The following is a 27434-nucleotide window of genomic DNA, read 5'->3' as shown; positions in this document are numbered from 1 at the left end:
TCTTTAAAGATTTATTTATTATTTTTTTAAAGAAAGTTAGAGAAAGGAAGACACACACACATACACACACAGATATCTTCTATCTGCTGCTTCATTCCCTAAATACCCACAACATCCACGAGTAGGCCAAGGCAAATGGCAGTCTGGGCCTTCTATATCGGTGACAAGAAACCAAGTACCTGGGCCATGATTTACTGATCCTCAGGCTTATTAGAAGGATGTTGGATCAGAAGTGGAGATCCAGCATTCAAACCAGTGCTCCAGTATGGGAAAAGGGCATGCCAAAAAGCACTGCAATGCCTGCCCCTGCATATGCGATTGTATTGATTTTTCTAACCCTGTTGATTTTAAGAAGTGCCTAATTATTAACTTTGAAAGTTTTAATTATTAATGAAAAGAATGCATTTTGAGATGTTAGAAAAAATATAAGTATAAACAAAACTAGAAGTTAAGTTTAATTATATTTAATTTCAAAAAATTTTTACTTAGTTTTTATTATTTCTTCATAAAGATTTAATTATTCATTTGAAATTCAGAGTTACCAAGATAGAGGTAACTGGCTTACTCCTCAAGTGGCTGCAACAGCCAGGGCTAAGCCAGGAGCCTGGAAGTTCATCCAATCTCCCATGAGAGTGGCAGGTGCCCAAGTACTTTGGCCATCTTTGCTATCCCAGTCACATTAGAAAGGAACCAGATATAAAGAGGAGCAGAGAGGACTTGGAACTCGCACTCCAAGATGGGATGCTACTGTCATAAACACTGGTTTTACCCACTCCACAACAATGAGTATGTGGTTTGAGTCCCAGCTATTCCACTTCCCATTTAGCCACTTGCTAAAGGACACCTGAGAGGCAGTAGATGATGGCTCAAGTATTTGGGGCCTTGCTACACACAAAGGATATCTGGATGAAGTTTCTCTCTCTCTCTCTCTCTCTCTCTCTTTCTCTCTCTCTTTCTCTCCCTTTGAAATAAAATTAAAATAAATAGATAAAAATTAAGAAGAAAGCAATTTCCATAAATGATTATATGTAAAATGGAATTTAAATTATTTTTTGTTTTGTTTTCACAAAGACCACTAATTAATGGAGATATGATCATTGCATTTTTTTTTAAAAATAGCCTTGGTATTATAATAATGTAATTGTCTTGTATGACTTTCAACTTAATGGTCCATATAGTTTAAATCTGTGTGCAATTATGCTGTTGTTGTACAGATTTTAAAATTAGTGACCATCTACAGGGTTTTCTGGAGTTAAACTGATCAACCACAGCATCATCACGAACTGAAGAAATGCTACAGCTTTTGTTTTCTTAAAAAGTGAAGAAAGTAGGGGAACTTTTTTTTTTTTTTTTACACAGGCAATGATATGTGTACTCTAATAAAATTATTTACTGGCATAAATTCTAAAATACTGGAAACAGAAACTTCCAGTCTTCCCTCATGACTCAGATTTTTTTTTTTTTTGACAGGCAGAGTTAGACAGTGAGTGAGAGAGAGACGGAGAGAAAGGTCTTCCTTTTTCCGTTGGTTCACCCCCCAAATGGCAGCCACGGCCAGCGCGCTGATCCAAAGCCAGGAGCCAGGTACTTCCTCTTGGTCTCCCATCTGTGTGCAGGGCCCAAGGACTTGGGCCATCCTCCACTGCACTCCCAGGCCACAGCAGAGAGCTGGACTGGAAGAGGGGCATCCGGGACGGAATCTGGTGCCCCAAATGGGACTAGAACCTGGGGTGCTGGCGCCGCAGGCGGAGGATTAGCTTAGTGAGCCGTGGCTCCGGCCTTGACTCAGATTTTTAGATGCACTATCTAGGGATCAGAGCTAGAGTGCTTTCTCAAGAACCCAGGGACTTTAAGGATTCTTACGGTACTGAGTATCAGAAGCCCTTAGATCTCTGAGCTCTTTCTGACTGTAACACTCAAGACCGTTCTACTGTTTCTTGCTTTGGCATTGGCATTGAAAGCTTGTTTAGATATCACTTATACATCCAAATGGAAAAACAGGTAGTCTTCCTGCCTATTTATAGAAGGCACTCTGAGTCATACTGAATAGGTAGTCTTTGGCTAATACATTCTAACTTACCTCCAATATTAATATTTTTTTATTTGACAGATAGAATTAGACAGTGAGAGAGAGAGAGACAGAGAGAAAGGTCTTCCTTCCATTGGTTCAACCCCCAAAATGGCCGCCACGGCCAGTGCGCTGCGCCGATCCAAAACCAGGAGCCAGGTGCTTCCTCCTGGTCTCCCATGCGGGTGCAGGGACCCAAGCAACTGGGCCATCCTCCACTGCCTTCCAGGGCAACAGCAGAGAGCTGGACTGGAAGAAGAGCAACCAGGACTAGAACCCAGAGCCGATATGAGATGCCGGCGCCGCAGGTGGAGGATTAACCAAGTGAGCCAAGGCGCTGGCCCCCGATATTAATATGCTAAATATTACCTAAAATTTTCCTTTCTATGATTGAATACTCAGATTGTTTTTCTTCCTTGAATTTAATTAACATGTGTGTTTTAAAAAGATTTTATTTATTTATTTGAGAGGTAGAGTTACAGTGAGAGGGAGAGACAGAAGGTCTTCCATTTGCTGGTTCACTCCCCAAATAGCCACAAGGTTGGGAGCTGGGCTGATCCGAAGACAGGAGCTTCTTTTGGGTCTTCCATGTGGGTTCAGGGTTCCAAGTACTTGGGCCATTTTCTACAGCTTTCCCAGGCCATTAGCAGAGAGCTGGAAAGGAAGATGAGTAGCTGGGGCACAAACCAGCACCCATATGGAAAGCTAACGCAGCAGGTGGAGGCTAAGGCTATCATGCCACCATGCAGGCCCCTTGATATAGGTTTCTAAAAACTCCAGTATTGTTTTCTCCTGCAAATACATAATCTAATTCCATTTACACAAAGTAACTTCTGTATTATTTCCCATAATGTTGTCTGATTAATAGATATCTTTGCCTAATAGTAGAAAATAAGGATAGGAGATCATTGCACTGTTGACTGCCTCATTTCCAGTACTTAGCACAGCAACTGTAATTCAGTTGCAGCATCATAATTATTTATTTTGCCAAATTTGAAGACAGTAATAATTTCCTCAATTTTTCAGGCTAAAATCTACCTGTTCTATCAAATAATAGAGATATAAATTTTCCATGCTTCTTTGTTTTGTTTTGGATTCCTTGTCCTGTGCTCCTCAAACAAACAAAAAATAATTCTGAAAGCTTTTTATTCAAGTCATTATGGTATTGAATCCATTTAACAAAAAGATGACAGATGTAATGGTAAACACCGGGAAGCACACATTTCCATTTTGAAAGAAAACATGTTATAAACACACAAAGATGCAGCAAATATTATAATATTCAGGGTGGTTTTTTTTGACATTTCAGGTGTGAAATATTTTTAAGATAAATTTGTTTTAAAATAATTAATAATTTCCATAGACTTATAAAAACAATTGAGATCAATATTTGGAGACCCTGACATCCACAAGATGCTCTTGAATAATGTCAGTTCAATAAAAAATTACCAAAATGGAGTTCATATTTTTTCACCATTAAATATATTAAATATATCAAATTACCAATATAAAAATCTGCTAAAATTGACATTCCAAGTGAGGGCAGTGCCAAAGAAAAACAACATCAGGTTCTTGAATATTGCAAAGTGTTTATGCAAGATTTCTTTAGCCATTGCTGCCATTTGGGGAGTGAATCAATGGATGGAAGACTTCTCTCTCTCTCTGCCTCTGCCTCTCTGTAACTCTGCCTTTCAAATAAATAAATAAATCTTAAAAAAAAAGATTTCTTTGGTGTGTTCATGAAAAGGGAACTTTCATTAAAGCCTATATAATTGATACATCAACAAAAAAGTGATAACTACTTAAATATTTTCATATGTAGCTGTAGCTATTTGTTTTAGAAACCCAAGTTCTTATGCTTTTAAAATATTTATTTATTTATTTAAAAGGCAGAAATACAGAGACAAGGAGAGAGCAATAGCCAGAGCTGGGCCAGGCCAAAGCCAGGAGCCAGGAACTTCTTCCAGGTCTCCCAAGGGGGTACAGGGGCCCAACCACTTGGGTCATCTTCCACTGCTTTCCTAGTTTGTCAGCAGAGAGCTGGATCAGAAGAGGAGTAGCCAGAACATGAGCCACATGAGCCAGTACCCATATGGGATGCCGGTGCCTGAGGCGGAGGCTTAGCCTACTACACCACAGTGCTGGCCCCTTACGTGTGCCTTCTAAAGAAGGAAAGTTGACAATTTCTTATCCAAAAAACCCCAAACAATAAATTCTCTTTAATATCAAATCTGATTCTCCTATTTTCAAAAACTTTGAGCATCTGTGATATGTCTACACTTGGAATATACAACTTAAGAAAATTGCATGCTGTGTCAGGGGGATACTACTGAGCTCAAAACAAACAATACCTTTATTCCAAATATGCCATTGTTATCTTTTTTTAAAAAACTTTTATTTAATAAATAAATTTCAAAAGTACAACTTTTGGATTATAGCAGTTTTTCCCTCCATAACCACCCTTCCAACTGCAAACCATCTCATCTACTCCCTCTCCCATCCCATTCTTAAGATTCATTTTTAATTATCTTTATATGAAGAAGATCAACTTAGTATATACTAAGTAAAGATTTTAATAGTTTTCACCTACACATTCACACATTAGCAGTTGTTTACTGAGATCTACTCTGTGCCAGAAATATACTAGATATTAGGTATGTATATATAAAGGCAATAAATGAGTATCTCCATTCACTGAGAACAATTTTATCAGGAAGCAGACAGAAAGTAAATATACCCACATGATATTTGTAATTTAAGATAATAACTATAATTAAAAGTAAAAAAGTTGGAGTTTGACGTGCACAGGGCCAGAGACGCTGCAGCTCCGCCACCCGGAGCAGCTCGGAGCGGTGAATAATAGCTCTTCAAGTCTGTAATAAAAAATGGCCTCCAATAAAACTACATTGCAAAAAATGGGAAAGAAACAGAGTGGAAAGAGTAAAAAGGTCGAAGAGGCAGAGCCTGAAGAATTTGTGGTGGAGAAAGTATTGGACTGACGTGTAGTGAATGGGAAGGTGGAGTATTTCCTGAAGTGGAAGGGATTTACAGATGCTGACAATACTTGGGAACCTGAAGAAAATTTAGATTGTCCAGAGTTAATTGAAGATTTCTTAATTCTCAAAAAGCTGGTAAAGAAAAGAAAATCTTTATCTGACAGTGAATCTGATGATAGCAAATCAAAGACGAGAGATGCTGCTGACAAACCAAGAGGCTTTGCCAGAGGTCGCGATCCTGAAAGAATAATTGGTGCCACAGACAGCAGTGGAGAATTGATGTTTCTCATGAAATGGAAAGATTCAGATGAGGCTGACTTGGTGCTGGCAAAAGAGGCAAATAAGAAATGTCCTCAGATTGTGATTGCTTTTTATGAAGAGAGATTAACTTGGCATTCTTGTCCAGAAGATGAAGCTCAGTAATTGTTTGCATTGTGTGTGTGTGTGTGTGTGTGTGTGTGTGTATATATATATATATATATAAAATCTGGGTCTTGGTTTTTGATTTACTAGTGTGAAGAAATAACTACATTCTAATGAAAATCAAGTTTGATACATTGGTTTTGAAAGTAGTATTGGGGGAGTTGTGAATTTTTTAATTTTTATTTTTTTTTGCATCGGTAGCACTGGTTACTTCTAACAGATAAAAGCTTTCTGAAGTTGCTTCCTTTATCAGAAAAGAACATTTGCTTTTCTGAATATTGGGGAAAGTTGTCATAGTCAGTTCTTCAATCAGAACTTGATTTTAACTGATACTAAAGGACCATTCTGGGTTGTTGTATATGTATACTTTCATAAATGGTTTTCTTTTTTTGTTTTTAAATTTTACCAAAAGAAAAACCATGGGAAGACCCATGTTTCTGAGGTTCCATCATTCTGAGCAACCTAAGAAATAAGTCCCTTCAAGTTAAACTGAAGATTTTTCATGAAGCCATAACCTTTTAAATTAGTTTGTAAGTCATTTGGACAAGTTAAATTAGATAATTTAAAAGAAGCCATATCAGAACCTGTATCTAAATCTATAGTCATAAATGCAATGGCTTATAAAAACTTTATTGGTACTAGTAGTCATCCCTCCCGAGATCAGAAAATAGACATCCTGGTGTGCTGTAATAAACTAAGCAAGGTAAATGGACATTTGAATATTTGTTCTAGCGAGCCATTACTTTACAAACGCCAAAATCTTGTGCTGTATCAACTAAAAGGCCGTGATTCATGGAATGACTAAGATTTGGCTGCTGAAAACCTGATCAGATTGTTAGAGACATTGGCAGTTTAGGACCTGCTGGCATAAGTGGGTAAACAAGTGGTTGTAATCTAAATTATTAAGCTGCATGTTTTGTCTTTGTCCTGTCTCATTCCTTACATGTAGGCTCAATCTTCGCGGTATTTGGGTTACTGGTTCAGCAGATGCCAGGAAAAATAACTTTGTAGTAATCAGAATGTTATTGTTTACTTTATTGTAAATACTGGTGAACAGTGGTCAATAAATAGTTTTATATTCCTTTAAAAAAAGTAAAGAAGTTACTAATAACACGAATTAAAGTAAGCTATAGTGAAATTGAGCTGAAATTTTAAAAAATGAACAAAAATGAGTTAGATGTAATTGAAGCTAAAATATTTTAATAAAAATAGCTTTATGTGAAATCCACAGGAAACAAGGAAATTTGTAAATTCAAGAGATTTTCAGAAGATCACTGTGGCTGGAGTTTAATCATTATCAGATGATACTGGAGAAGCAGAATCTGTCCTGTCCACATTTCTTTCTCCAGTATCATCAGATAATAATTATTTATGATTTACTTACTTATATCTATATATCTAATAGCTAGAGTATGTACTTTATTGATTTACTTGTGTAGATAATTAGGTAAGGTTTATTTTTAAGACAAGGACTTCACCACATAATTTACCTTTTGGAAAAAATGATTCTTGTAAAGGGAGTCAATTGGAAGTCAAGTAGACATTCAGAAGCTTAGGGAGAGGGATTGCATTATTTCCTAAAGAAATGCTGGTGACAGAATGCTTAGAAAGGAGGGAATAAGGAGGACATAGAATTAACATGTAACTCAGATCAAGAGTGAAAAGATTTTTGAAAGATAAATTGATGGTGGGGATAAGGATCCACTTCGGTTAGTGCTATATACATGATCTTTTTTCTGTCTTGGTTAAAATTTGTTGCCTTTGTCAAAGATGACATTATAAGACATCTGTTTTTGGTTTTCTTAACTGAAATAGATACCTCAGATAACATGCTTCCAGTTTCCAGTTCAATATCTATTCTTAGTATCTAGAGTGAATGAATAAACCTGATACCAATAACAAAACATGTATATTGATGGCTCTTTGTGTCAAATATTGGATTTCCTCATGTTTGCTTTAAATCTCTTACTAAAGACATCTGTCACTGTTTCTTATCACAAATCACTGCTATATCTGCTTCTTACATAATTTTGCTACGACTCTCACTCTGATCTGCTTAGTGTTATCACAACAATTGGATTCATCTGTGGAGGTACATATAAGAGAACATTTGCCATTAGAACATTAATGAGGGGAGAGACATGCCAGGAAAAGCAGTGGACAATACCCAGGTTTACGATAGGCGGATAGAAGATGACCACTGTGCAGGTGTGTGAAACACAAGTATTGGGAGCCTTGAGCTGTACTTATGCAGTCACTGAGAAGGACATTCTGCTTGGTGGTACTTCTTTCAGATTCCTTCTGCTCTGTGCAAAGTTCTATGTGGCTGAATTCCAAAAAGAGAAGTAAAGGCCAACTAAACAAGGTTTCTGGGCTTCTACCAGAGAGTTGATATTTTGGTGAGCACGTCTGAGAAAAGATAGAAAATGCTGGTAAATAAATTCAAGGTATCATTAAATTTGTCACTGAAACGTTCTCCTGATGTTTAAGGGGTAAATCTCTTCCTATTCTAATCATCTGCTGCAGGCTCACTGAGACTCTAGGAGATTGCAGCCAGTCTGGATGTGTTCTGAGCATAAGAATGAACATTTATAGATGCAGTAAGTCCACAGAGATAGTTGATACCAGATCATTACAATCATTCAGATCATGCACAAGGGACTGTTTTGGAGCAGGCAACAGAAAGATGAGCTAAATCCTTTGTAAACATTATGATTCCCTTGTTGAATAATTGGCTTACATATTGCTCCTCTACCAGGAGAGGCTAAGCAGAGATGCATGAGTTAAGTCTGCATATCCAAAGAAATGTTTCAGGACAAACCCCTGAGACATATTTGTAGGCTAGACTTTAATCCTGAACACTGGAGCCATCCTTCCAGGTCCTAAGAATATTATTAACAAAACATCCCTTAAAACAATCTTGTTTAATTTAGATAGATGCAACAGATAAAGGGTTAATAACCAGAATCTACAAAGAGATCAAGAAACTCCACAAAAACAAAACCAACAACCCACTTAAGAGATGGGCCAAGGACCTCAATAGACATTTTTCAAAAGAGGAAATCCAAATGGCCAACAGGCACATGAAAAAATGTTCAAGGTCATTAGCAATCAGGGAAATGCAAATCAAAACCACAATGAGGTTTCACCTCACCCCGGTTAGAATGGCTCACATGCAGAAATCTACCAACAACAGATGCTGGCGAGGATGTGGGGAAAAAGGGACACTAACCCACTGTTGGTGGGAATGCAAACTGGTCAAGCCACTATGGAAGTCAGTCTGGAGATTCCTCAGAAACCTGAAGATAACCCTACCGTTCGACCCAGCCATCCCACTCCTTGGAATTTACCCAAAGGAATTTAAATTGGCAAACAAAAAAGCGGTCTGCACCCTAATGTTTATTGCAGCTCAATTCACAATAGCTAAGACCTGGAACCAACCTAAATGCCCATCAACGGTAGACTGGATAAAGAAATTATGGGATATGTACTCTTTAGAATACTATACCGCAGTAAGAAACAACGAAATCCAGTCATTTGCAACAAAATGGAGGAATCTGGAACACATCATGCTGAGTGAAATAAGCCAGTCCCAAAGGGACAAATACCATATGTTCTCCCTGATCGGTGACAACTGACTGAACACCAAAAAGGAAACCTGTTGAAGTGAAATGGACACTGTGGGAAACGGTGACTTGATCAGCATAGCCCTGACTGTTAATGAACAACTTAATACATTATCCCTCTTAGTATTTTTTTTTGTCTGTTCTACTTAATATGACTGGTTTAATTCTGTAATTAATACACAGTTATTCTTAAGTGTTGAAAATTAACTGAAAGGTGATCCCTGTTAAACATAAGAGTAGGAATAAGAGACGGAAGAGATGTACAATTTGGGACATGCTCAAGCTGACTTGCCGCAAATGGTAGAGTTAGAAACATACCAGGGGATTCCAATTCAATCCCATCAAGGTGGCATGTACCAATGCCATCTCACTATTCCAAGCGATCAATTTCAGTTCACAATTTATCATAATGAAAGGACTAAGAGTCAAAGGGAGCACATAAACAAGTCTAGTACCTGCTAACACTAACCGATAGAATAAATAAAGGGGAGAGTGATCCAACATGGGAAGTGAGATACTCAGCAGACTCATAGAATGGCAGATGTCCTAAATAGCACTCTGGCCTCAGAATCAGCCCTAAAGTCATTTGGATCTGGCTGAAAAGCCCATGAGAGTATTTCAGGCATGGAAAGCCAAGACACTCTGGCAAAAGATCTCTGCGAGTGAGATCCCAGTGGAAAGAACAGGTCATCAAAGAAGGAGGTACCTTTCTCTGAAGGGAGGAGAGAACCTCCACTTTGACTATGACCTTGTCTAAACAAGATAAGAGTCGGAGAACTCAGAGGGCTTCCATAGCCTTGGAAACTCATGACTGGAGCATAGGGAGATTACTGATGCCATAGACAGGAGTATCAATTGGTAAAGTCAACAACAGGAGTCACTGTGCACTTACTCCTCATGTAGGATCTCTGTCCTTAATGTGCTGTGCATTGAGATTTAATGCTATAACAAGTACTCAAACAATATATTTCACTTTGTGTTTCTATGGGGGTGCAAACTATTGAAATCTTTACTTAATGCATACTAAACTGATCCTCTGTAAAAAAAAAAAAAAAGAAATTATTAACTCCCAACTTGACTCTCACTGGGATTAAACATGACAATAGGTCTGATCTGATTTCATCATCATTTAAAAAAATCATCTATTATTTTTCACTTTATGTTTCTGTGTGGGAGCAAACTGTTGAAATCCTTACTTAATGTATACTAAGCTGATCTTCTGTATATTAAGATAATCGAAAATGAATCTTGATGTGAATGGAAGGGGAGAGGGAGTGGGAAAGGGGAGGGTTGTGGGTGGGAGGGACGGTATGGGGGGGGAAGCCATTGTAATCCATAAATCGTACTTTGGAAATTTATATTCATTAAATAAAAGTTGAAAAAATTGTGCTTTTGAATGTTTGTGTCTCACACTAGATTTAACTTTCTCAAAAATGCAAGCTTTTCCTTTTACAAATCAAGAAGTTTTTTCTTTTAATTATATATTGGTGTCTACTTCTCGACCCATTTTCCTTCCTTTAGTATGGTTCCTGGTTGAATCAATCTGGTTATTGTCCTGTCAGTTACTGGTTGGGTTTCCATGAGGTGAAGCATCCCAGTGAGCTTTACTTCTGGCGCAGTTTCCCTACAATCAGGCTTCTTATCTGCTGACTCTTCACACAGTACACAATGGGGTTCATCAGTGGAGGCACCAGGAGGAAAACATCAGCCATAAGGATTCTGCTGATTGGAGAACTGTGTTTGGATAACCGGTAGATGACAGAAAGGGAGATAATAGGCACGTAGAAGATGAGCACAGCACAGACGTGGGAAACACAGGTGTTGAGGACCTTGAACCTTTCCTTTTGGGATGCTATGCTTAACACTGCTTTCAGTATCATCACATAGGACATGAAAATAAATGTTATGTCTAAGATGCCTGAGAGAGCCACAAATAAGCCATAGATGACATTGACCTTGTTGTCAGAGCAGGCCAGCTTCATGACATCCTGATGGAGGCAGTAGGCATGGGACAGGAGGTTCTTCTTACAGTATCTTAGATGTTTTAAAGTGATAGGAAAAGGAAGAATCAACAAAAAATTTTTGAGAGAAAAGGCAAGTCCAATTTGAGTGACTCTGGCACTGGTAAGAATGGTGGTATATCTCAGAGGGTTGCAGATGGCAATGAAGCGATCAAAAGACATAATGAGAAGCACAGAAGACTCCATAGCTGAGAATCCATGGATGAAAAACTCTTGCGCAAAGCAGGCATCAAGAGAAATTCCTGGAGCATTGAACAAGAAAATTCTCAGCATGGTAGGGAGAGAAGAGAAGGAAAGTCCTAGGTCAGAGAGAGCCAACATGGAGAGGAAATAGTACATGGGCTCATGCAAAGAAGGCTCTGTTTTTATGAAAAATAGGATGGTACAGTTTCCCAGGATAGCAATGATGTACACAAGACAAATGGGGATAGAAATCCAAATATTGGCAGATTCCAACCCTGGGAACCCAACTAAATAGAAAGTAGAGATTTCAATCTCAGAGATGTTGAGTATGGACATCTCAATATGTGAGGTAATCAAGATGAAAGGCTCAGAACAGTCTTCTTGTGATGGTGCAAGTAGGTTGGCTTAAAAGCTGACTCTTTGCTTTTGAAATCATTGTGGCCTTGTGAAACCAAGTAAAAGGGACATGATTCTCAGATACAAACCTAAAGAAAGAGAAATAGGTCAAGAAGTAAACATCAATATGTAATTAAAAGAAAAAACAGAAAATGAAAGCAAACTGATTTAAAAATCTAATCTTAAAATAAATACAGGTAACATACAAGTCCTATACAAAGAAATTCGTTTGGCAAAGATAATTGTGAGGGTACTTATTATCAACTTAAAAATATGACACTTTGATTTTTATGTAAATATTGATAATAATGTATTTAAAATCTCAGTTAATTTACATAAATTCCAGAAAAATATATTTATGTCTTTTAATGTAACTATGTGTTTTACTTTTCTTTTCTCAAATTTTCTTTTTCCTTTCTCAAAATATGTTGTCATTTTTCCATAGATTTTCTGTTGCTTATAAAATATGCTTTTCATAATCTTTATGATGTTTTTGCTGAATTTCATTTATTCTAGATTTTTTTTCTATTTTTCATAGTGGTTACTGGCCATGTAGAAGAACATTATAAATTTTATTGTAGAGCCCTGTAATCATCTTATGCTGCTTTTTTCCTGTTCAGGTCCCCTCTTTTCCATAGATCATTGAATTCTTCTGCATTTCCTGTTGTTACCATAATGTACACACTTCTGAAAAGAAATCCTTCAATAAAAACTTCTCAATGGACTCAATATATATTGAGTTCTTGCTAACATGAAAGCTTTTAGATATTCTCTTTATTATCGATGTTCTGTACTGCAATATCTAGTGCACAGGTAGGAGTTTATAATTAATTTATTTTGCTTAGAACTTGGTAAGCATTTCTAATGAGAAAGTCATACATTTCTTTTACTTTGGATATCGTCAACACCTTTTAATAATGTGTATTAAGCAGTCTATCTTGGTGAAAAATATAGAAATTCCTCAGTCTAATTTTCTAGCTAGATTGCTTCGTATTTTCAAATTCTTCATTCACTTGTGTTCCATTTCTGGTGCATCTCTTACTATTATTTCCTTATTTATTAAGTTCTGTTTTCACATGTGTATTGTCTTAAATATATCCTATTTATTATTTTTCTTTCAACTATTTTGTTTTTGAGTGAAGGTTATCTTAAATGACCTTTCATTTCATTCATATCTACCAATCTCTCCACAGTGTTTCATTTATTTTATTCTTGCTACATTTCCTTTCAATTTTGAGGATCTTTCATATCTACTTTAAAATTCATTTTAGTTTCATTTCCTATTTCTTTTTTCATGAATGGATATTGTTACTTTTAATTGATAAGTTACAACTACATATTTTTGAGATACACTGTGATGTTCTGATATATGTACATGTTCTGTGGTTACATCTCTGACACCTCATATACTGATTTTTGTGAGAACATTTGGAATTTACTCTTTCAGTAACTGAAATATATAGCACATTATCAGTAACTATAGGTACCATGTTGTTCAATGGATCTCTAAATATTATTTTTCCCAACAGAAATGTTGTACACTTTGATTAACAGCTCCTCAATTCCTTATTCATTATAATTGAAAACAGAGTTTCTTTCATAGTGTCTGTCTTCATATCTGTGTTTGAATTTTGTTTGTAATCTCATCTTCAGGGGAAATTTCTCTGTTTTTCTGATGCTGTATTTTTCATATGACCCACAATTAGACATGGTAATTGACTGTTGCTCTTTTCCTGAAGTTTGCCATATTACTAGGTTTTTAAATAACAGTTAAAAGATTTTTTTTCAAATGAGAAATGAGTACAGCTTTGACCATTTTTTCCTACCTATTCCAAGACCGGCCTTGTTTTGGGCATTGACTTCAGCTGTAATGATAACTATTTCCACATCCCTTGCAGTTTAACATCTTTATGCCCAATCTGGAACAGTTTAGACACACAGAGAACTATCATGCTGAGTCCTACACAGGTATTAAACTACCAACCATCAGTATGTCCCCAAACTAGAAGTCAAGTGGACCCAAGGCTTTAACTCCAATGCACAATTATGTGTTTTCACTAAAGCCTGTTATCTATCTGGCATATATGTTCCTATACATTTTTCAATGGAGCATATTTTTTTACAGCATGTCTGCTGTAAACACTAATTCAGTTGTATAAAGTGGTTAAACTATCAATAGAGAGCTATTTTTCAGACTTAATGTCCTCTAAGTCTCAAGACTTGCTTCTGATGCTAATCTGAATGAAGTGAGAGAAGTGTTCAGTGGAAAACTGAGGACATGAGGTCCTTTTAAAAGAGTTCATAGAAAAAATGGAATAAAAAGATAAGTTTATTTGGTGCAAAATATACTCAAGACATGAGATGGATGGGGCGGAGCCATGGTACAGTAGGTTAATCCTCTGCCTGAGGTGCCAGCATACCACGTGGGCACCTGATTTAGTCCTGGTGCCCCTCTTCCAACCCAGCTCTCTGTTATTGCCTGGGGAAGCAATAGAGGATGGCCCACGTGTTTGGGCCCCTGCACCCGCATGGGAGACTGGGAAGAAGCACCTGGCTCCTGGCTTTGGATCGGCACAGCTCTGGCTGTTGTGGCCATCTGGGGAGTGAACCAACGGAAGGAAGACCTTTCTCTCTGTCTTTCCCTCTCATTGTCTGTAACTCTACCTCTCAAATAAATAAATAAAATCTTAAAAAAATGAAAAGACATGAGATGGTGTCAATAATACTAACCTTTCCACAATAAACACTATATATAATATATACAACACTATATATAATATAAAGAACATGATGAACAATTTTATATTTAACAATGTCTGTATATATACTGAATTTTAATCTATCTTCATTATTGACCAAAATTCTGTATGTGTTACTTCAAATATGTGGTGACTTTTGGTTCCCTTAACATATTTTATGAACTAGAGAATGTAGTAGTGTATGCCCTTTTGAGTTAAGACAGAATAATGGAAGATCATGTGCTTATGTCTCTGTTTTTCTTTAGATTCTCTAAAAAGGGCACGCTTTCTAATAAAATAAAATGTTTTTATCCAGCCACGTATAGGTAGAAACACATCTAAACCGAGAAATTGTAATAGGTTATTAGGATTAAGACATTTATCCAAATGCCCTGGATTGATGAGATTCACAGTTGAAACATTAAGGTTTTCAATACTTACCATGATGACTACCATTTGAGATGCACATTCAAGTTCAACTGAGATGAAGTCAGGATGAAACCAATACAAGTTATAAGGCACAAGTATAGATTATAATAGTCTGATTCTTGCCTTCTCCCCTGACACTTTTTAATTGAACAGAGGCTTCTAGGGATGACAACTCAGGGAGCTAGCTATATCTAGAGGTTCTAGAATCCCACAGGTCTTTCACACAAGTGAGCCCTTAAATGAGAGTAGACTCAAGAATAATTCACTGTATTCCCACTATGCATGTAGATTAGCCATATGGTTAATACCTTTTAAGGCCTCCCTTGCTCCAGACAACAGAATTAATTGCTCTCTCCCTTGCAGTTTCAGGTTCTTCTAGAGAATTGGGCAAATTTCATTTTCTAAAGTGATTATTTTATACCACTAGAAGATTTGTTTTCGCTTTTTACTGGTAAATGTGATTGTCACTTTACAAAAAGAAACATGTTAGTCTTCTTTGTATGTTCAAGAAAATTTGAATTTCTTTTTAAGGTTCAGTTTATGGAATCTTTTGTCCATTTAAATTTTATTTATTACTTTTGAGAGTCCTTTTCATGTCAAACAAATCAGTCTTTTATTTGAGATGTCATTTGCAAAGAATTTTTCTTTTTGTGTCACTTGTATTTGTTTTTGATAATTAGGTAGTTCCAAGCTGGATTTCTTTTAATTAAACACTGGAGTAAGCATTTGTGTACAGAAGTTTATTCAGGGTGTGCTCTCAAGTTAAACAGCCAAGTAGGCAAGAAGGAAATGGAACTAGTGGAGAGAGAAGTTGAACTCCATTAATTATAATGAAAGCATCCTCCAATCCTCCAATCCTTCAATCTCTGGAACCAAGATGTCTGACTTCCTTTCAGAATTTTTGTGAATGCAAGAAAGGTCTGGACCTTTGTAAATACCTATTGACTGGTCATTGCATGTGGTTTTTCATGTGGAGGGCACATGACTTTGAGAAAGGTGACTCCGATCAGAGGACAGAAATTCTTAAGAAACACTCATATGAGACCTGTAATCTGTAACATTCTTACTAGAGAAGTGGGAGCTGATTCTGGCCTGGCAGGATGCTATGCCAGTGATGTACTATGGCATCAACTACAGACAAAAAACCATTGGACCTAAACACTCTGGAATAAACTCTGGAAGCAGCTTCCTTAGGAATCATGCAACTTTATTTTATTCACTGTGAAAGGAAAGTAGGATGAGGAATATGGTGATCTACAGATCCCTATGTTGCTGCTGTCCTGAGCCTCTGACTATTATATACTACCTCTCTTCTATAATTTTAGATTCCCATTACTGTAAACTAGTATTTCATCCTCAGTCACCATAGATTTCTCAAACTGTGACTTTTCATTTATTCATTCAAAACCAGGCAAGACGTATCAAAATATGCCCAAGAATCATCTAACTATAAGCATATTTTCACTTGACTGCATTGCCACATTGAATGTCAGTGGTACTAAGTCATCCTGATTATTAGGGTCAGTTAATTCCTTTCTTTACTTCCTGGTATCTTAGAATAACATGGTGGCAACTCCAAATGAAGTTTTAAAAGGATTGCAGGCCTGTTGGCATAATACTCCACCTCTGGAACCAGGGTCCCTAAACCACAATGCTCAGCACAGGGTAGAAAACACAGATTCCTTGTGTGGGTAACTGGAGGTACTGTTTAGTGATGGTGACACTGTTTCTACCCCCAGGCCCATGTTTTCTCCTCATTGCAGAGAAGAGTATAATGAATAATGCCTTTTTTTTTTTTTTAAGTTCTGTACCATGTCTAGGAGGACTTTGCCAGAGCATCTCAGATATCACCACTAAGGCAGTTTCAACTTTGACAGGGCATGACATCACACTCTGTCAGACTAGAATCACCTATCACCTATGGAGTAAAGTCTGGGAAAGAACAAGAGAGTCAGATTGTTAGGGTTCTACTTAGTTGACTTTCTTTGCTTACATTTGGGTCTCTTGGTTGGACTTGATATCATTCCAGATGCTGTGACAGTGTCACTGATGCTCTGTGGAAAGAAAATTGACAGGGATGAGTGTTAGGCAATTGTAAGTCAAGCATGAAAGCAAGTGGGTTTCTTAATAGTAAACTAATAAGCTCTCATTTCCTACAGCAGAGCATAGAGGAAGCTAAAAACCAATATCAGGACTTAATTGTAGAGAGACTGAACTTCAGCAAAGATAAACATCCAGCCATGGCAGGTTTCCGATACTAAGATCAAGGTCCTAGAAGTGAAAACCTAGGCCCTAGTACATGAGATAAATATTAGTGGATAGACCCAAGGATTTTGACTTCCACAAACTATTCTGCAACTTCTGATAATGCAGAAGTAAGAAATATCTCTCCTTCCTAAGTGTTAGTATCTTCTCTCTTCCCCAGTTCTTTGGAATACTGTAGAGGCGTGATCCCTTCAAGCCAGTATGTGCCCCTCTCAGGCCCTATCATCACCTACTTTGCTGATGCAAGGCCTATATTTAGGGATAATTTGCATCATAATGAAATAGTAAGGTGCTGGGCTTGATGAGAGAAGAAAGGGATGATGCTTTATAGGAGCTGTAAGAACAAGATTACATGTACCAGCAAGATACAGCAAATTAAGCATGTTATTGTATACTGAATATACTTCAACCAAAGGACTGGAAAGCACAATTAGGTTAGGAAGAGTAAAAATTACTTGTGAGCACTCTCCCAACATATGTATTTGGTACACAGAAAGTCCCTGATGATCTGGTACAATTTTTTAAGGTTATCACAAACACATATGAAAACTGATACTTTCATATTCAAAAAATTAAGAGATAAGAATAGTATATGGTAAAGGAAGGAATTAAACGATTCAGGAGTGAGTCTTCTGCAAGAATAGGTTATATACAGCCAGAAGATCTGACAGTAATTATGCACCACAGGAAGACCTGGAGGACACACTGTTTCTTCTGTTTCCTAAGCTTAAGGATCGGGTTGGTGAGAGTAACACCAGAATCAGAAATCAATGGTGGTTTTCTTATGGAGACCAGAATTGGTGTTAGGAGAGAGTTTTCTATTAACTACTCCATGACAGAAATGGGGAAGATACTATCCCCAAATTACAGAAGCTACTATGGAGGACAATTATAATGATACGTAATAAGATCAGAACAGCAGCAAATGAAAGCCAAGACACAGAGAAGCAAAAACAGTTAACATTTTATGGAAATAGTTGAAATTTTTATCATTTGTAAGAGGGAAATAATAAGTTAATATGGTGATATTTAGCTCATATCTGCAGAATAGAAGACAGATGATCATGAAGCTAGGAGCAGAAGCCTATCAGTGGTTTATAAGTTCTTGGCCAGTCTCTATATATGAAGTAGTTTTAGACTCAAAATTAAATGACTGATGTAAACTGGTCTCAAGGTAGGAGTTTCTAATAACAGTGTGATACTTATCCACAATACTGATTTCATTATTCTTTCCCAATGGGATTTAGGACTGTTTGCTCAAGTAACTGTACTTTGGTGAAAAAATGAATAGTCAGATAATTTGAGGACTGCTGGATAAAAGATGTGAACCAACATCGATGCCTGGAATGCATAATTGAAGTTGTGGCTTATTCCCCACATGTGCCTATGCTTTATTGAGTAGGAGACTTTGCCACACAGAAGGCCAACTAGAAGCCTATGATATGTAGTCATTGATATGTCTAACATTTCTATTCTCTCCTAGTATGAAAAACATGAAAAGATTAAAAATGTCACAAATGAGAGAACTATGCAATTCTTTTCTTTCTTTCTTTCTTTCTTTCTTTCTCTTTTTTTTTTTTTGACAGGCAGAATTAGACAGTGATAGAGAGAGAGACAGAGAGAAAAGTCTTTCTTTTTCCATTGGTTCACCCCCCAAGTGGCCGTTACGGCCGGCGTGTTTGCTGAGTCCACAATTGTGAGGACAGAAAATACAATACCTCCTGTGACACATGTATTCTTTCTTTGGGGTCATAGGAATTTTTGTAAAACATATACATATCTACTGTGTGTATTAGTGTACCTTCCCGTCTCTCTCTCTCTCTCTCTCTCTCTCTCTCTCTCTATATATATATATATATAAATATATGTATATGTGTGTGGGTGTGTGTGCTTGTGTGAAAGTTAAGAATTGCAGGCTCTGTCTGTCATAAACTAACTTTGTTCAATCTATTTAATTCACTGTCTTAATTCTCTAATCTGTAAAATGAGGGTTGTTCATATAATTATATCAGAGAATTTATGTAGCAAACAGTAGGCATTGACTGCTCTTATTATCATGGCTACCATTTTCATATTTATTATACTTGTTTGAATTAGCACCAATATAAATAAACACTTATAAGATGTAAATAGCATTCAATTTTGTCTGTGACTTATTAAATCCCAAGGATCTGGTCCTTATCTCCCTCTCCATCCGTATCTCTATCAGCCAAATTTATACTCCAACCTAAAGAAATGACCTAAGGTTCTCTGCTGTCCTCCTTAGTTTCTACAATACTGTTTAAATCTATAGGCCCAGTACGCTTCATCTCCTCTGTGAATCTCCTCTGATCAACTCAGCAAGCTAAGATCTCACTCCTGTTAGTTTCTAGACTGCCTTGTGCATGTTTATTAAAGGCTTATCATTGACTCACAATTGTATGTTTAATTAACAGACAACCTACGGGATTGTAAAATAGCTTAAAGAGTGATCTGAGTCTCAGTAACCTTTCATCACCAATTCTATAGTCTTCTCTGTATGGAAAAGTAAATGATTAATGCAGGCTAGATTTAGTAGAGAAAACATGTGTCCCATGCTAATAAACACTCCTGTGGTCTGTACTTCCAGAGGAATATTTATGACTCTTTGTAGCCTGCGCTGTCCCATTGTCCTCATCTCTCATTAAGCTCTATGTGCCATATCAGTAATTCTTTCAATGAAAGCCCTTAGTCAGTCCCTGTGGTGGAAGAATTTGTTCTACATTAAGATGAACTAGATATCCAGTAATTCTTTCCAAGCAGAGCTGCCAGTGTTGTAACAAAGACCAATTTTCCAGTGGTAGAAAGCATCCCCTAAGTTCCTTCTCCCCTCTTTTGGCTTTGGAGGTCATGGAAAAGGTGATTAGGATTCTTATGCTTTCAAAACTGCTTTTCTCCTGCTTTCAAGACAGTTTGCCCAGAAGATAGGGACCCATCCAGACTTCTAGAAAAGGTTGCTTTCAGCTCCAGATATTATTTGTTATGGGCATGATGAAGGTAAGAGGAAAGATATGTTCCTGTTTCTCATAGTTTGAAAATTTTAAAAAATTTATTTTTTAAAAAAATGAAATATTAAACTTGCTATATGTTCTTATTTGATTCACAGTTTCTGCATTTCCTGCATATGCTATAAAGCTGCTTCATAAATCCAAACTATGGTCTTAAATCAGCAGCTTTGACATCACCTAGGAGTTTGTTGCAAATTTGAGATCTATTAAATCTGAATATATATTTTTGTTAATATTCTCAGGTGACACATATGTATATTTCATCTTGAGAAACATTGCCATACTTTGAATATACTTTCCTATCTGCAGCTGAATCATTAATAAGTTCATCATTTTCTTTCTTAGTTAAGCTGAATCTCAGCACTCAGCACTCATTCATTTTTGTGCTGGGTCAATCTTACTGTTGGTCACTCACCTAAATCTGCCCTATCAGATTATATAGCGTGCACTAATGCTTCCAGGAGCTGCCTCAGAGAGAAGTGTGACACCCCGAGAAAGCGGTCATGTCAAAAGTAGAAGTCTGGTCTAGTGATTAAAGGTTCTGTCTTCAGAATAAAAGACTATTTATAACTTTTATATCCTGATTTGAGCATTGTGACAAATGATGATCAAATGACGTCAAAAACCCATTTCCTCAATTACAAAATGAAAGTAATAAAGCACCTACTTTATCAGATGATTTTGTTGATGAAGAGAGCTATTATATTTTTGGCACCATGTATTTGCTTAATAAATTATTGTAGTAATAAGCTGCCTTGGGCTGAGAGAGCAGAATTATATGCTCATATTTGTCACTAGTAAATGTGTGCAGGTACACATAAATAACTCATTTCCAGTCTCATTAGTAGCTATGAGAATCTTTTCCTAATAACTATTATTAAGTTACTAAACAATAAGTTCCTTTTAGATTGCAAAGACAATACTACATTATTAATTCAAACAAGAAGTATCTGTCATCAATGCATCTGCTGTACAGGTATAGATATGTAAATATAGGAGGGTCCCCTTTTTTGAGAGAGAGACTCCCCTCTGCTGGTTTACACAGCCAGAGCAGGGCTGGGTCAAGCCAAAGCCCAGAGTTGGAAATTCTTCCCGGAACACAGTCCTGGTCTCCCACATGAGTAGCAGGCACCCAATTACTTTGAACCACCACTTGCTGCCTGTCAGGATACATTAGTGGGAGCTGGAGTTGAGATATAGGTATGGGATGTAGTTGTCATAAACTGTAACTTAACACCTGTACCAAACGCTCACCTCATTTATTCTGTTAATGATGCACCCATATAACCTGAGACTTAGTTTCATTTCCTTAACCACAAGGATCCTGAGGGCTGTCAGGTGTGAAATGAGTGTGCAAATACATCCTGGAGCTGCTGCCATCACCTTGGTAGGCTATTCACTCTTACCTCGATCTCACATGGGTAAAGACAACATTCACTCATGCAAAGAAAGAGCAAACTAGCAGTGTGAGTCACTGATTCTGGTACTTCTATAAAAGCCTGGTGATCCATGTGGGGTACATGAATTCGGGCAGTAGGAAAAATGAGTGTTTGCATAAAGACTGCCATCTTTAAATTCACTGTCTTTCTGCCTGTGTGTCTGGCTTTTCCAGTGCCTCCTGCAACAAAATTTGAAGGATGGGACTTTGTCAAGGTAGGAGTGCTAACTAAGACTACTTTATCACATTTTGACATGTGTGGGCTCTTCTGTGTGTGTGTGTGTATGTGTATGTATATGTGAGGGATATCAAAGTGTGTATAGAATATGCACCTTAATGTTTAATTCCATTTTTCCATGATCTTTTTGTGGTACCTCATTGTGTGATTTCATGGACAATTAGATACACACATATGCATATAAAGACATATATATTTATACATATATATGATCACATGGTATAAGACAAATATATCACAACATATTAAAGCATTTTATTCAATCTATGTGTTAATATTTTTCTTCGGGTTCTAAAACATTTTGGTGGCCCTCTGAAAGTATTTTTGGCCATTCTCATTGTTCCTGATGCACCTAATGAACAATACAGGTCTCCTGTTCATTTCTCATACTCTTAGCCTTTTGTATGGTTAGGATGAATAATTCAGTATATGGATCTCAGAGTATGTTAGATTGTGAGGGATACAGGGAAGTAATTCAAGTGGATTAATATGTTGTTCCTATTGAATGACATATCTTCCAAATAGTCTACCGTACACTTTCAATTCTTCAAGAAGCTGGATTTGTTCAATATCCTTTAAGCATTCAAAATTTAAAAAAAAAAAAAAAAAACTTGTTTCAGTCTTGTATTTTCTAATTTTTTAACAAACTGGCTTATTTTCCTACTAATATTTAGCTCAGAAAGATATGGTAACTCATTCATTTCTGAGAACCCAGAATAGCTAATAATAAAACAAAGACATTGAAATGCAGTTTAAAGCAATATGCATAAATCTATCAATGAAATACTGTCATTAAGAACAGTGGGATAGATACAATTTTATTAAACAGAGTGTGGCCCTTAAATTACTTTGAGTGTTGCTGGTGCTCAACTGTAAATATAGAAATTCTGATTGTAATCCAAGGTGTTAGTGTTTTTCAGCAGCTGAGATTTAGTACATTGGAGTAGTAATGGAAACAGCAGAGATAAGGAAAAGGTGAATAATGGGCTCTTAGCATTTTAATGGACTAGGTTATAAAAATGCAAATGGACTGAGGAATACAAAAAAAATGGCCAAATCCCTGGTTTTAGGAATCACTTATTCTGTCTTGACTGAAAGAGCCTAAATTGGTTTGAAACACTAAGGCCCTGTTCTCCAGACATTGTTCTTTTTTTTTTTTTTTTTTTTTTTTTTTTGACAGGCAGAGTGGACAGTGAGTGAGTGAGACAGAGAGAAAGGTCTTCCTTTGCCATTGGTTCACCCTCCAATGGCCGCCGCAGCTGGCAAGCTGCTGCCAGCGCACCGTGCTGATCCGATGGCAGGAGCCAGGTACTTATCCTGGTCTCCCATGAGGTGCAGGGCCCAAGCACTTGGGCCATCCTCCACTGCACTCCCTGGCCACAGCAGAGAGCTGGCCTGGAAGAGGGGCAACCGGGACAGAATCTGGCGCCCCGACCAGGACTAGAACCCAGTGTGCTGGCGCCGCAAGGTGGAGGATTAGCCTAGTGTGCTGTGGAGCCGGCCAGACATTGCTCTTAAAAATTTCCTTTTCTTTATACTTAAGTTCTCTGTCCTGAAACTCAGATGCCTTATTCTTGAAGAACTGCTTGCAACTTATGTAGCTCAGTTTTATTCTGTTACCTATGATTAGTATCATCTCTCCAGTGACATGGAAAATTAGGAATGGTTGGCACCTTCTGACTGAGAATGGAAGGTGTAAGAAAGCCAACTCAACAAAAAGCCATCTTTGGTAGGCCCTCAAGAAAGACTAAGCCCTGGGAAAGTGATACTCTGAGTCTTCCCTATTGTCTCTAAGTTCTCATCCTTCCTTGATCTGTCACCCAGGACTATTTCCATCCATTTTTCCTGATGAAGAAGGAGTCACCACTTCTTGCTTATGAGGAGAAGACAAAGTTCACGCAGCCGATTGATCAAAATGGAACAGGCCTATTAGATGAGAAGATTGTAACAGTGATGCACCAGCCTCGCTGTGGGGTACCTGATGGGATTCATCACTCTACCAACCCAGGAAGGCCCAAGTGGAATAAGTCCAATCTGACTTACAGGTGCTCACTAAGACCTGTGGGGTGTGTGGGAGGATTCCCTAGGAGCACTTTCTACAATGAGGTTCTCTGTTGTCCTCTTTCCCTGACAGTTTCTCTAAAGCTCAAAATCTCCCTCAGAGAAAGCAGTTTTCCCAGTTATTCTAGTTTCCTAAAAGCATGTCTTTAGGAAGTGGAGTTTAACCACTCTGCTTCAGTCATAATGATTATTTATCCTTAAATATTTCTCTTTTTTTTGTTGTGGGTGATTATAAGACATAATTTTGAAAATTTTACTCTCTGCCTATGTTATTCTTTCTTTTGGAGATTCTAAATATATTGAAGACATCCAAAACAAAAAAATAATGCTAAACTGTGTAGAATGCTATATGAATCAATTTAGTTCACATTGACTTATTTGCTTTTCCCCCAATCACCATGTAAGGCTTGTATTTTTCATTCAGGCTTCAGTTCATGTGACAGTAATGTGGGGTATTTACTGAAGTCTTTGGAAATCTATAGTTTGCATGTTTAATTCCTTGACTTTCTGATTCAGTTAGTGTAGGATTAACTCAATTATGTAGGTAAGCAAAATGAAGTCTAAAAATATTAAGTAATTTTCCCCAAAGCAGAATCATTCATTTTTAGAGTTTTTACTCCCATACCTGTGAACTATGTCACTCACATATTTTTTTATTCTTAGTATCATCAATTATCCATATGGCATGAGGCCATCCACAGTGAGTGGCATTATAGGTGGCGCAATTTCCGTCTGGAGCAGTGTGACCCCCTTGATGTTTCAGCAAGTGGAGAGCCAGGATGCAGACATTGAGCTTTCATTCCGGAAGAGGGGTAAGAACTTAGACATGAGAGGGAAGGCATGATGCATGGTGTAAGGACAAGGGACTCATTCCATAAACACAACCAGCCCACCTAGCATAGCTTCTGAGAAACAATGAATCCCCATGCAAGCCAACGTCTATAACACAGGGAAGACGTTTTTAGTACTGTGAAACAATAGTTAGGGGAGTTAGAGGTGTGGATAGAGTAAGGTGAGAAACTGCACATTTCTTTTTAAAAAGATGTTGTTTAACTCCAAAATCTGTTGAAATTGCTATTCAACATTGGTTAACCTATAAGAACTTTCTCTCTTTCCACATTATTTCGAATGTTTTTGGTGTTTAAATGTAAATTTCACTCAGTCTCTGAAATCCATTCCTCTTTTACCTCAGAAGGTAGATTTCTGACCTACCTTATTTCTTTACATACATGGTGCCTTTGCCTTGTGATGTCCCAACATATCCAGTTGCACGAGGCCCTAAGACACTGAGGTTTACTTAAGAAAATTCCTGTCCTTGTCTTCCCCTTCCTTCCATTGTGATCATAGCTTCTGTCATTCACAGCCCATGGAGACGGCTGGTCCTTTGATGGGCCAGGTGGCATCTTAGGCCACGCCTTTTTACCAGATTCTCAAAGTCAAGGAGCTGTTCATTTTGATAAGGATGAACATTGGTCAACTTCAAACAGAGGTAAAGGCTTTTTCTGATGGGTTTGCTAGAACTCTCTGGAAACTTTGGGGCTGGTATATAGGATCCCCATCCTGGATTAGGATGCAATAAAGAGGGTAGAGGGAAGGATCAAGTGGCTGGGCTGAGATGGGAAAATTTGATGGAAGAATTGGGTCTTTTATATGAGTGGGGAGAAGAGGTATCATTATTGAACACAGATGTCCTTTATTGAACATATGCTTCTCTCTCTTCTTGTATCTTTGTTCCCATTCACAGGTCTCTAAACTTTCTCCATGTATCTTCTTCACTTTCTTTTTTATCTTTCCCCCCTTCTCTACCTTTTCCTCATCTTCTTTTTTTTAATGTTACATTAATTAATTTATCTTTTTATTTAATAAATGTAAATTTACAAAGTGCAACTTTTGCATTGTTGTGGCTTTTTCCCCCATAACCTCCCTCCCACCTGCAGCTATCTCATCTCCCACTCCCTCTCCCATCCCACTCTTCATCAAGTTTCATTTTCAATTATCTTTATATACAGAAGATCAACTTAGTATATAGTAAGCAAATATTTTAACAGACTGCACCCACACTTTTTTCTTCTTTCTTTTTCAAACATTGCCTCCCTGTGGATGGCTAATTTTGTTCTTTTGTCAATGTTCTTTCAGGATTTAATCTGTTCCTGGTTTCCATTCATGAGATTGGTCATTCTCTGGGTCTGCCACACTCTACGAATCGGAATTCCATAATGTATCCCACCTATTGGTATCAGAATCCTAAAAAATTTCACCTCAGTGATGAGGATATCCAAAGAATCCAGCAACTCTATGGTCTGTGCCTGCTGGTAGAAAGGGGGTGTAGGTAGTAAATTCCACTTGAAATTTACTGTTTTCTTTTGTCTTCACAAGGAGGAAAGTATTCATCTGCAATTCCCTAATGCTGTCATGGAAGAGTCATTCAACATGAACTTTCAGTGCCTTTACTGAAGGATCAAAGAATTCGAAGCACAGAAGCAGCCTTGGGGACAGGGACCAAGTTCTGAAGAATAGAATTTAAGACAGTTGATTCAAGACTGAGAGCATGTGTGGGTCACAATAAAGATGGCTTTGTTAGATTGCCAATTTGTCTTCACAATTTGATACATCTCAGCATTTGATATACCCAAGCACCATGATCATGAGAGAAGAAAAGAATACAGTGGTGTGGATGACTCTAGCATGGATGGTCATGAAACTAGAATTAGATGCAAGATAAGGAATGAAAATTAGGAATAGGACTTTCGTAGGTTACTACATGGGTAGAGTTTAAGGAATGCTGTATATGCTCTATTTAAGATGTTAGCTTTTGAGGCTAATTGTTGGTGTTCATGGTTTATTCATTTATGAGCTAAGAGAATTTGATCAATTTATTTCTTTATGACTCAGATTCCACATTTATTAAGTAATTATAATAACTTTATTGACATAGGTCTAGGTGATATATAATAAACAAAACTCATTTCACTTGTTGGTGGCTATGATTAATATTGTTGAGATACTAGATGCAAATTTATAACTGCTTTCATTTAGGGGAAGAAATTCTGGATGGAGAGTTTGGAAATGTAGGTCTTCAGCACATGATGAGACACATAGTAGAAGCCACAGAGAGTGATATACAAGGGTGTCAAACTGAAGGATTGCTCCATTCACCTGCCCAGACATAGGCATTTGTCTTCCTATTTTAGAATCAAGGTGATTCATGAAATAGTGTAACATAATGATTTATTCTGATTCATGTACTACTATCCCTTTGGTAATGAAAAACCTGAAAGGAGGAAATTAAATTTTGGGTGATAAGCTGAAGTGAAGAAGTTCTGTCAAGGAAGTGAGACTAGTAGACTACATTTAGTAATCAAATAGATTGGGAGAGGTACTATTACTAGTGCATAAAAAGGGAAAAAATAAAGTCATATAAAATAAACAACTCATTGTAGTAATATTTTAGTATCAGTGTGTTCATTATAAAAGACAATATAGCTAAGAATAATTTCAGTACATATGCATTTTTGAGAGTACCAAG

The 27434-nt window shown here is 37.2% G+C and overlaps 2 protein-coding genes and 1 pseudogene across 3 annotated transcripts; 2 read left to right on the top strand and 1 right to left on the bottom strand.

Annotated features, from left to right (window-relative positions):
• The first annotated feature begins 4881 nt into the window (after positions 1-4881).
• Positions 4882-5488, top strand: LOC100349123 (chromobox protein homolog 3 pseudogene; annotated as a pseudogene).
• A 2006-nt stretch (positions 5489-7494) lies between these two features.
• On the bottom strand, positions 7495-11653 carry LOC100348626 (olfactory receptor 51A4-like). Of its 2 annotated transcripts, XM_051823239.1 has the most exons (2): positions 10750-11653; positions 7495-7532 (listed from the first exon to the last, which is right to left on the bottom strand). In XM_051823239.1, the coding sequence occupies exons 1-2, from the start codon at positions 11651-11653 to the stop codon at positions 7495-7497; spliced, it is 942 nt and encodes a 313-aa protein (XP_051679199.1). The 2 variants fall into 2 exon arrangements, with proteins under 2 accessions (XP_051679199.1, XP_008263200.2); XM_008264978.4 differs by lacking the exon at positions 7495-7532 and having other exon boundaries at positions 10718-11653.
• Positions 11654-23703: 12050 nt separating this feature from the next.
• On the top strand, positions 23704-27338 carry MMP26 (matrix metallopeptidase 26). Its single transcript, XM_051823250.2, has 5 exons — positions 23704-23892; positions 24572-24720; positions 25272-25397; positions 26045-26206; positions 26285-27338. The coding sequence occupies exons 1-5, from the start codon at positions 23801-23803 to the stop codon at positions 26311-26313; spliced, it is 558 nt and encodes a 185-aa protein (XP_051679210.2). The 5' UTR covers positions 23704-23800; the 3' UTR covers positions 26314-27338.
• Positions 27339-27434: the final 96 nt, after the last annotated feature.

The sequence above is a fragment of the Oryctolagus cuniculus genome, chromosome 1 (assembly GCF_964237555.1).
Source record: "Oryctolagus cuniculus chromosome 1, mOryCun1.1, whole genome shotgun sequence".
Lineage (NCBI taxonomy): Eukaryota > Metazoa > Chordata > Mammalia > Lagomorpha > Leporidae > Oryctolagus > Oryctolagus cuniculus.
The sequence above is the reverse complement of the archived record's forward strand: the minus strand, read 5'-3'. Positions and strand labels throughout refer to the sequence as shown.

What these genes read in the sequence shown, in the direction of transcription:
- LOC100348626 (XM_051823239.1), bottom strand. Translation starts at nt 11,653, where the DNA reads ATGTCCATACTCAACATCTCTGAGATTGAAATCTCTACTTTCTATTTA. An exon ending in GAAGAGTCAGCAGATAAGAA is followed by an intron (nt 7,533 to 10,749) that starts GCCTGATTGTAG and finishes AGCAGATCAGAG; the next exon opens with TGAGAGTCGTAGCAAAATTA.
- MMP26 (XM_051823250.2), top strand. Translation starts at nt 23,801, where the DNA reads ATGCACCAGCCTCGCTGTGGGGTACCTGATGGGATTCATCACTCTACC. An exon ending in GCTTTCATTCCGGAAGAGGG is followed by an intron (nt 24,721 to 25,271) that starts GTAAGAACTTAG and finishes TGTCATTCACAG; the next exon opens with CCCATGGAGACGGCTGGTCC. An exon ending in AAGAATCCAGCAACTCTATG is followed by an intron (nt 26,207 to 26,284) that starts GTCTGTGCCTGC and finishes TGTCTTCACAAG; the next exon opens with GAGGAAAGTATTCATCTGCA.